The 11,369-nt window shown below is 37.7% G+C and overlaps 1 protein-coding gene across 1 annotated transcript; it reads left to right on the top strand.

The window, feature by feature from the left end:
* Positions 1-195: 195 nt before the first annotated feature.
* On the top strand, positions 196-10,505 carry LOC125275970 (the record flags this gene model as incomplete). Its single annotated transcript, XM_048203348.1, has 3 exons — positions 196-502; positions 9,880-10,170; positions 10,277-10,505. Coding segments are annotated over 3 exons (756 nt in total), but the record flags the coding sequence as incomplete, so codon positions are not given.
* Positions 10,506-11,369: the final 864 nt, after the last annotated feature.

Genomic DNA, 11,369 nt, shown 5'->3' with positions numbered 1-11,369 from the left:
CTCCTGGAGTCTGACTGGTGAGTACTTCAAGTTATCTTTATATTATCATTTCTCCACATACAATCTGACCTTTATTGTCTCCATCATTCATTTTTCCTCTAATATTGTCAAGTTTTATCAGACTAAACCTTCAGAAATACTTCTGTGAAAAATGAAAAACTCCAAATGTGGTGTTTGTGTTTGTGTTCAGGTGTGTTTGTTGCTGATGCAGTGAAGTCAGAGTCAGTGACTGAGGGAGAATCAGTCTCTCTGAACTCTAGTTTCACTCAAATACACAGAGATGAAGAGATCGAGTGGAGGTTTGGTGACATTCTCATAGCTAAAGTAAAGAACAACAAGAGTGTGTTTTATAATAGTACTGCTGCTAGGAGATTCAGAGACAGACTGAAACTGGATCATCAGACTGGATCTCTGACCATCATCAACAGCAGAACCACAGACTCTGGACTTTATACAGTCTCCAGAGACACAACGATCAACACGATCAATCTCACTGTCTATGGTGAGGAGAGAATTACTTATTTTATAGCAGTCCTCCTTGCATAAACAAAATGCATTATTTTTGTTAGCCTATACACACACACACACACAAAAAAAAAAAAAGAAAAAACTTGGATCAATGATGTGTTGTCTCAACATCCGTCTACTTATAAAGATAAATAGATTAAACTCAAAAATAAATACATTCATAACATTTCAATGTGTACTTAACATATTCAAGTGTGTGCAACACAAACATTTGTGGTCACATGGGGATTTATTAAACTTATATTTTGAACTGCTACAATTTCTTAATCAAAAACATGTTATTTATAAATACTTTGCTACTGGTTTTATATTTAGATCTCTTAGATAGTTTGTACATGTAAGTTTATTGCACATGAATCAAGAAACCAGTTAGCACACAAGTATTTTATAGATGTGCACGCTTCCATCGAACGGATTGTATAATAAAAATGGAAAAAGCTAGCCTAATCATATTTTGAGTAGTTTAATACTGTTGTTTTTCTCTCTACTGTAAATCTTTCCAGTGAGAACAGCTTTGATGCGATATTAAGATTAATATTGTAAGATCAATTTCTGGAGGTAACACTTTTTGTTAATTTCACACTTGACTAGTTTTTGACAAATTGGCATTGCCAAAAAAAAAAAGGGAAAAAAAAAAGAAAAAAAAGTTGAACCTGGCATATTGTCTGCATTTTGGCTGATTTGTACGGTGGCCGAGAGAGCTCAACGTGCTGCAAATCAAGAAAACACATGCAAATAGAAAAAACACCAGCAAATAAAGAAAACATCTTCATCAGTTTGACAACACATGCGCTGCAAAAGTTCACAACACTTACAAATAGACAAACGCGCTGCAAATAGCACATACCAGGACCAGCAATCTCAAGCCCTTTTGCGATGATCTGATTGATGATGATGATTAGGCTACTTTTAGAATTAAATTAATAATTTAATTTGCCCCACAATAATTTATAGCGCATCACGCATAACCGACACGCTGTAATAAGATTAGCTAATTCCTCATTTTTAAAAAACAACTTGCAACACCTACATCTCTTCGGGCCACAAGAGAAATATTAAGAAATAAATTAAGGTTAAATAGTGTTATCAGAACATTCAAGTAGAGCTCTCATCGCTGAGTTTTTACTTTCACTTTCTGCAGTGAATAATTGACTGGGATTTGAGACATGAAATCAAGTAAATTATTTAAAAATATATATTATTTATTATTAATAATTTATTAATATTTTTTTTTAATGCAAAATACTATCCCCCAAATTGTTTGTCCTGGCGCCGAGACTGGCACAGACCACAACGAAAATGTTATAGGGAACACATTGACGTACCTGTCTGGGACCGCTGGCTGGGATTGTTCAATGTTTACTCTTAGGTGTGCACCTGAAAGGTGAGTTTTTTTGTTTATACTTTTGTTTGTAAACATTCTGATCATATGTGCATTATGAGCAGGCCTATTTGCAGCGCACTTGTCTATTTGTAAGTGTTGTGACTTTTGCAGCGCATGTGTTGTCAAACTGATGAAGATGTTTTCTTTATTTGCTGGTGTTTTTTCTATTTGCATGTGTTTTCTTCATTTGCAGCGCGTTGAGCTCTCTCGGCCACTGTAGATTTGTCTGCTTTAAAGGCAAGGCAAGGCAAGGCAAGGCAATTTTATTTGTATAGCACATTTCATACACAATGGTAATTCAAAGTGCTTTACATAAAGAAGAATAATAAAGATAAAACATAAGGAATAACAGTAAAACAGATAATTTTGCTATCTGGATGGAAGAGCTAGGAAGTCTTAGGGAGTTTTGTGTTGTTGTTGCCGTCAGAGTGGATCTAAACCTCACACGACAGGACCGCTCTCTAGCGACCTGTTAAGGCACTTCAAACTGATAAACAAAGTTTCAATCTCCTCTTTTGCCAAGACACCTCAAACTGCGCCACACAGCCCTAATCCCCCTTCCGGAGATATCTTATCTATGCAACACAGTTCAAATTTCCCCTTTGGAAATTTCCCCTTTGGAAAGTGTCCTGACTGTAATCCAGAGATATCTTAACCATCCATCACAGCTCAAATTTCCCCATGGTTTGTCCAAATTTACCAAATTTTAACCTAATCACAAATGCTTTCTTCCTAATTCTCCCAACTTTTTCAAACAGACAGCAGTATTTAAAATGCATTAAAAATATATAAAAGAAATAACAAGATAAAATACATTAAAATGAAATAAAAACAGGAAAAATTATTAAAAGAATAAAGAGATAATACATATAAAATAAAGTGCAATCAGTTCGGACATAGCACAGTGCTCAATCTGCAAATGCATAGGTAAAAAGATGTGTTTTGAGTCTTGATTTGAATGTGGCTACTGTTGGAGCACACCTGATCTCTTCTGGAAGCTGGTTCCAGCTGCGACTAGCATAACAGCTAAAAGCAGACTCTCCCTGCTTTGAGTGAACCCTGGGTATTTCTAAGTGACATGATCCTGATGATCTGAGTGATCTGTTAGGTTTATATTCTGTGAGCATATCCGTAATGTATTGGGGTCCTAGGCCATTGAGTGATTTATAAACAAGTAACAGTACTTTAAAATCAATTCTAAATGCAACTGGAAGCCAGTGCAAGGACCTGAGGACTGGTGTGATGTGTTCATGTTTTCTGGTTCTGCTCAGAATCCTGGCAGCAGCGTTTTGTACGAGCTGCAGCTGTCTTATGGTCTTTTTGGGAAGACCAGTGAGGAGCCCATTACAGTAATCCACCCTGCTGGTGATGAAAGCATGAACAAGTTTCTCTAAGTCTTGACTGGAGACAAAGCATCTAATTCTTGCAATATTTTTGAGATGATAATATGCTGATTTAGTTATTGTCTTTACATGGCTACTGAAACTCATATCTGACTCCAAAATCACACCAAGATTCCTGACATGATTTTTAGTTGCTTGACCCCTAGCATGAAGATATGCGTTCACTTTGAGAACTTCATCTTTGTTTCCAAACGCAATGACTTCAGTTTTGTCTTTGTTTAACTGAAGGAAGTTTTGGCACATCCAATTTTTAATTTCATCAATGCATTGGTACAGGGAGTCAATGGGGCTGTAGTCGTTAGGTGATAGGGCAAGGTAAATCTGGGTGTCATCTGCATAGCTGTGATATGCAATTTGGTTCTTTCTCATTATTTGGCTCAGTGGTAGCATATATAGGTTGAACAGGAGGGGTGCAAGTATTGAACCTTGAGGGACTCCGCATGTCATGGATGTCCACTCAGACTTATGGTCACCGATACTCACATAATAACCTCTCCCTTCTAAGTATGACCTGAACCATTTAAGAACCATCCCAGAAAGCCCAACCCAGTTTTCCAGCCTGTCAAGAAGAATGTTGTGATCGACAGTGTCAAACGCAGCACTGAGGTCGAGTAGAACCAGCACTGATAATTTACCTGCATCTGTGTTTAGGCGAATATCATTTATTATCTTTATGAGTGCTGTCTCTGTGCTGTGATGCGGTCGGAAACCAGATTGAAAGTTGTCAAAGTACCCATTCAAACTTAAGAATTTGTTCAGCTGATTGAAAACAACTTTTTCAATGATCTTGCCTATGAAAGGAAGATTTGAGATTGGCCTGTAGTTGCTCAATATGGTGTTTTCCAGATTGCTCTTTTTCAGGAGGGGCTTAACAACTGCAGTTTTCAGGGATTTTGGAAAAGTCCCAGAGAGAAGTGAGGCATTTACCACTTCTAGGAGCTCTGCTTCTAAACAGTTAAACACGCTTTTGAAAAAAGATGTGGGAAGGGTGTCAAGGGCACAGGTTGATGTTTTAAGGTGCTGTACTATTTCTTCCAAAATTTTACCATCAATTGCTTCAAAAACAGACATAATGGCTACTTTCTGAGGTTGTGATCTGATCTGTTTTTCCCCAGTGCAGCTCAAGGATGTGCTGATCGCCTTTCTGATATTATTAATTTTCTCAGAGAAGAAGGAAGCAAACTCACAACATTTGCTGTCTGAGAGCATTTCACTGGGAATCTGACTTGGGGGGTTTGTTAGTCTCTCTACAGTAGCAAAAAGAGTGCGGGTGTTGTTTAAGTTTCTGTTTATAATATTTGAGAAGAAGGTCTGTCTAGCTTTCCCTAGTTCCACATTGAAAGCATGAAGGTTATCTTTATAGATGTTATAGTGGATTTCAAGTTTTGTCTTTCGCCACATCCGCTCAGCTTTTCTGCATTCTCTTTTCATATTTTGCACTGTTGTTGAGTTTCTCCACGGTGCTTTTTGCCTGCCACTCTTCTTCCTGACTTTCACAGGAGCAATGTTATCAATAACATTCTGTACTTTTGAGTTAAAAGAATCAAGGAGAAAATCAACAGAGTCTGCAGATATGCTTGGTGTTAAAGATATAGCCTTCATAAACAGAGCACTAGTATTCTCATTTAAGCATCGCTTTTTGACCGAGATAGATCTAGCTTCAACAGTCGGAGAGATCAATAGATCAAAGAAAATACAGAAATGATCAGATAGTGCTACATCCTTAATGACAATGGATGAAATGTTTAGACCCTTACTAATAATTAAATCTAGTGTATGTCCACGATTGTGTGTGGGTCCATGTACATGCTGAGTCAGATCAAAAGTATGCAAAACTGTTAGAATTTCTTTTGTCATATTGGATTCTGCATTTTCTATGTGGATGTTAAAGTCCCCATTAATAGCAAAACAGTCAAACTCTGAGGAAATTGCTGATAACAGTTCTGTAAAGTCCTCCACAAAGGCTGGAGAATATTTTGGAGGCCTGTAAATGACTATAAGTAGAATGCGAGGAGCACCTTTTAACACAATACCCAAGTATTCAAAAGACAAGTAATCACCAAATGACACTTGCTTGCACTGATAGACATCTTTAAATATAGCGGCTACACCTCCACCTCTCCTAAAAGCTCTGTAGACACTCATAAAAGTAAAGTTAGGAGGGGCTGTTTCATTCAGGATTGTTGAACTGCAACTGTCTTCAAGCCATGTTTCATTTAGAAGCATAAAATCTAGATTGTTTGTGGTTATTAAGTCATTGACTAGAAATGATTTATTTTTAAGTGAACGGATGTTTAAAAGTGCTAACTTAACAGTCTTATGTTCTGTTTCTACAGTAATCTTAGTTTGACGTGTAATAGGCAGCAGATTAAATGGGTTTACCAAACGTTTTGAGAAGGCCTTAGGCTTTCTATTACGTAACAAAACAGAAATAGAGAAAGCAACAGGCACACTGGGTTTCCGCTTGTTCTGTAAACATTTGACAAAGTCACTGTTATCATAGCGGGGACCCGACACACATCACTGAGAGCTGTTATCAGTTGTTTTTGGTTCACCTAGAACAGACGGAGGAGGTTGAGGGCCCTGGCGTTGTGGCAGGGGCCGAAGAGCTCTCACAGGAGGAGGGGGATGTCGAGCTGGGCCCACAGGCTTTGGTGGTTGTGGGGCTTGTCGCTTTTTCGTTGATATCTGGGGGCTCGCAGCAAAAGAATGGCAGAGTTTGGTTCCAGCATACACCAGTTCCTCCATTTTCTCTGAGAAGCACAGAAGAGGGGATGCTGGAGAGAGGGATAACGTGTCCGGTGAGAGAGGCTGTTGCTCTGGTGTTACAGGAGGCTGTAATATGTTGTCCTGGCTTCCCTGGCTGTTTTCCAGAAAGTCGTCCTTGGGTGCTGAATCTTGGAGAAGTTCTAATACGTCACTCTCTATCGGTGAGCTCTGTGGGCAGGGCTCAGTTGGGATTCTGTCCGTGAGCAGTGGTTGTTGTGGCTGCGTGGTGTTATCATTGTCCTTGTGGGATGTGTCAGCCGCATGTCCATTCAGCTGCTGAAATGAAGTCCTGTGGTTAGTTGCACTCTGTCCAGGTGTGTTTGTGCCATTCAGATTGAGTGGATTTGCACACACTGCTGAAGGATGATGAAGGGAGAAGTAGATATTGTCCTTTAGCACTCTTGAGCCCAGTTTGTTTGGGTGCAGGCCATCATGTGTGAACAACTGTCTCTGACTCCAGAAAAGATTGAAGTTGTCAATAAAATTCAGTCCATTTAAGTTGCAGGTATTTTGCAGCCATGTGTTAAGACCAAGCAACCGTGTAAATCTATTTGTTCCTCTTGCTGGGAGTGGTCCACTGATGAACGACTGAACTTTTAGTCTTCTGAGCATTTCAAAAAGTTCATTGAAATCCCTTTTAAGGAGTTCTGACTGCTCCTTCCGAATATCATTCTTCCCCACATGGATGATTAGTCGGTTTGCAGTTTTATATTTCATCAGAATGCTCTTAAGTTCCCTGTTTACATCAGAAACTGTTGCTTGTGGAAGGCAGCATGTAGTTGTATCCCTGCTGCTAATGTTTCTGATAATAGAGTCACCCACTATCAGAGTCCTGGGCTCGGCTGCTCTCTGAGCTGAGTGCCGCTGTCTGCTCAACCTTGAGCGGCAGTTAGCATCGGTGTTAGCTGCTGGCTGATTTGATCTGTGTCCGATCATGTTTGGGGATTCCTCACCCACATTCATTAACACTTCAAATCTGTTCTCCAGATCTATTGGCGGTGGTAGGGAGCTAGTGTTTGGGGTAGAGGATGCTACTGCAAAATGTGATACTTGTGACAATCTGATGTCTCGAGTGCCTTTGGGTCTCGCTCCCTGTTTGTGCCATCGATTAGTATGTTGATCAATTACGGCACTCAGTATGGCCTGATTAGGAGCGTTAGATTCATGGGACTCACCGACTGTGTGCTGAGGACGTCCATGACGAAGCTCTGTTGTTTGTTCCGTCTGGTTTGGTAGTCCCGCAAGTAACTTTGTTTCAAGAACTGCAATCCTTTGTAGAAGTCTGTGGCAGTTTGTGCAGCAGGTAGATTCTTCAACCAGAGGAGGCATATTATTTCTAATCTTTTTGGATGTAGGCGGCTGTGTTTTCCCTTCTCCGGAATGTAAGCTGATGGTTCCCGTCAGTGGGAGGCTGGTTGGATAAAAATTCCCCTTTTTTGTAGCAATTCTTCCAGTTAAAAAGTTTGTTGGTGCCAAGATTTGCCGTTTGAGCACTGTGCTGTTTGCTGTATTTAAAATTAGGAGATAAAATATAAAAGCAATAGAGCAAAGCGCAGAGCTGTAAGCAAGAGCGTCCGAACAGTAGCGAAGCAGGAAGTGCAAAAAGACATATTTTTCTCAGTCAGTTTAGATATAAAAGCTTGTGTGTATCCATCATGAAAATCAACTTTTATGTATATCAATGTATATTTATAATCCAATGCTAATCAAAATGCTATTTCAAACACTCAACTGACGTTATGAAGTGAGTTGGGAGTAAAAGCACATTAAATGTTGTCTTTTGTTAGAAAAAAAGTTCATAAATGCTTCTCATGTTGGTAAAGTTTGTATATTTGACGTTGCGTTTTCTAATGCAGTGCTCTCAGATGGAGCGTCATTTACATTGATCACAGAGCAGCTCTTCACTAACACGCTGTGTACATATTTATATCATTAAAAATCGCAGCCTTTGCAATGTCATAATCGCACTAAGCCAAATCGCGACTTCGATTCGATTATGATTAATCGTGCAGCCCTACTTCTCATAATTATTTATTTAAAAAATAATGAACCTTTAAATATATTAAGACAACTTTGACTTCCCTTACACTCACACAATTGTTTTATACTCCACAGATTTCTACCAAATAATTAGAATCATGTTTTTTTTTTTTTTTTTTTTGTCAAGAGTGTACATTAATCCTGTTATCAGCGTGATCACAGAGGGTTTTTTCACAGCCTACCTGACTGAAAGACCTCATTATGTGGCTCATTATGCAAGTCATTATGTGGATCTTTTGTCTTCTCAGGTGTGAATCACAGCATTATTCATGAAGATTCATGCCTCCACGCATACTGTGTTCCTTGACAAAAAGTGTCTTACAAAATCTAAATCCATATATTGTTTTATATGAATGAGTAGGCATGATAATTTTTTACATAATTCTGAAGCAAAAACTCAATTCTACAACCTCCAATACCCAGAAGTCTTGTGAACACAGATTTAATATACTTTTTTTGGCCTTATTTCAGTGACTTAAGTTTCTTGTTTTTTCAATAACCACGCATAAACGTTATTCCTTCAAAAATGCAAACATGTACATACATGTTCCTCACATATTATTGTAGCCTAGTTTGTGCTGAATACAGTGTAATGACACTTTTGTCATTTATATGTTTATGAACAACTGAAAAAAGCACAAATGTCAGGGCATGTCAAACTCCAGTGCCCCAAAAAATCCTCAGACCCCAGAGGGTTAAAGGGAGTGCTGATGAGGTCCATAATGATGAGCTGGGTGCAGGTGTGGGTCAGAAGGGAAGTCTGGGGAAGGTGAGACAGACAGTGACTGTGACAGTATTATGTAGAACTGCATGCATCAAAAATATAAACTAAGCAGCTTTAGATCATGTAAATAAGAGGCTGCATTAACTTATTCCCGCTAATTTCCCTGTTTTTAAAATGACATGCATCACTTTGAGATAATTGATCATTCATTTAAATGATGATCGATCATGGGAATTTGTGTAAATGAATGCCCCTACTTCAAACCTCAATAATCAACTTAATAATGGCAGTAAATAAATTTCACCCAAATAAAACAGAAATGAAACAAACTGTAACATGTATTTGTTAAATATAAAAGTGTTCTGTTGTTATTTCAACTAATTTTGTGTTATATAAATTCATTATATTTTTCCCATTTTAAAACAATCTGAAACTACAAAGTAATGCAAGTAAAAACACATTTGCAATGCTTTTCTTTAGGATGGTCATGGTGACTTTGAGGAACTGGAACAGCACACAGACTGATCATGAATGTGGATTCATGGATGATGGGAATTTTATTTTTGTCAAATTGTCATATTTTTTATTCAGAAGTACTACAGTCATGATTTTTGGTTTCAGACTATATAAATTGCTGTTGTTTCCAGAGTAGTATTGCAATCTCTGTCAAAAACCCTAAAATGCTTTATTTTTGTACTAATTGTGGGAAAACCTTTAGTTGAAATGCTGTCCAAAAATGAAGTAAAATACTTTGTTTTCTGCTAATTGTATGTTTTATGTTTATTCTAAAAACATTTAATGTCATTTCACTTTAATGGCAAATTAAATTGAAATTACTGAACCTAAACACAGGAAAAATGCTGATAAAAATGCTACTTTTAGGAGAAAATTTCAGATGGCACTTAGAGGCTTTTGCATCTGAAGTCTTCATTTTATAAGTCTGAATTCTTTAAATCAAGAAATATCAATTACCTGACAAATATAAGAGCTATTTTACATACTGAATTAAATTTATTCTCCAATATTTCCAGCTCGTCTGCCTGTTCCTGTCATCAGCAGAGACTGTTCATCTTCATCTTCATCATTATCAACAAATTGTTCATTGTTGTGTTCAGCTGTGAATGTGAGTCATGTGACTCTCTCCTGGTTCAAAGGAAACAGTTCATTGTCCAACATCAGTGCATCTAATCTCAGCATCAGTCTCTCTCTTCCTCTGGAGGTGGAATATCAGGATAAAAACACCTACAACTGTGTGATCAACAATCCCATCAGAAACCAGACCAGACATCTCAACATCACTGAACTCTGTCACACATGTGCAGGTATATCAGCAACAATATATATTATATATATATTATTTTTATTTTTATTTTCTTTCCACACACTAAATATTTCTATTTTAACGTTGCTAATTTCTTCTCTCACAAGACCATATCCACTGTTGTGGCTTTACTGAAGCTGTGATCCGATTGGCTCTCTCTGCTGTGGTGGGCGTGGCTACTGTGGTTGTTCTGGTTTATGACATCAGATCCAGAAGTCTTCAACAGAAGAAGAGCGTCCAGAAATATCCATCAAACTCTGATTAATCAGATATCAGGAAGATGGAAATGATTCAGAATGACTGGAGATATTATATTACACGGAATCCTTTGAGTAAATAGCATTTATGAATATATATTAGGGATGTAATGATACAATCAATATCGTGGTATCGCGACAGCAAAATTGTCTCAATATTATCATGGTCACATGACTGTATGAAACAATACGTTTTCCGGGCAAAAAGTAGTTTTTTTTTTCAGCCTGGTTCCAAAAACTGTTATGGTGTGAAGGTTGGGCAAAGTGCGAGGAGCGTATCCTTTAATATAGACGTTTTACATCATGAATATTATAATAATGAATGCACTGAAAAGCCCTTGCGCTACTCATATATGCCAGATATCAATGCAGAGAGAGAGAGAGAGAGAGAGAGAGGTGCACAAAGTCAAGCTGCATGATTAATCTTTAAAAGATTGCGTTCTCCATTTTTTATCACCCACATGATCTAATTCCGAAATGACAACGATTCGCCCTTGTATACAAAAATAAAATTGCGACATTAAAATGCGCTGCCGCTAATCTAGAGAGAGCAGTTGTCATGTTTAGATAAAAACAATCTTGTCAAACACACAGTATCATTATTTCTGTTACAAATTTCTGTTACAAAAGTATACAAAAGTTTATCATTCAGATAAACGCTGATGTCTACTTTACCGATCAAAATAGGATAAATCACTTTTTCAAAGTTTTTCAATAACGACTGTATCGATTGCATTGTTACGCCACTAGGTGGCAACAAATTACTGTTAAAATGTATCTTTCACTGAATCATTCTTTCAGAAACAAATTAAGTCTTTATGAATCCAACTTACAAAAATATAAAACCTGTCTGGATCTTACATGTGTGTTCAAGCATCTTATTTGTGTTAAATTTGTGGTAACACTTTACAATAAGGTTCATTTGTTAACAGTAGTTAATGTA

Source organism: Megalobrama amblycephala, linkage group LG9, assembly GCF_018812025.1.
Source record: "Megalobrama amblycephala isolate DHTTF-2021 linkage group LG9, ASM1881202v1, whole genome shotgun sequence".
NCBI lineage: Eukaryota > Metazoa > Chordata > Actinopteri > Cypriniformes > Xenocyprididae > Megalobrama > Megalobrama amblycephala.
The sequence above is the reverse complement of the archived record's forward strand: the minus strand, read 5'-3'. Positions and strand labels throughout refer to the sequence as shown.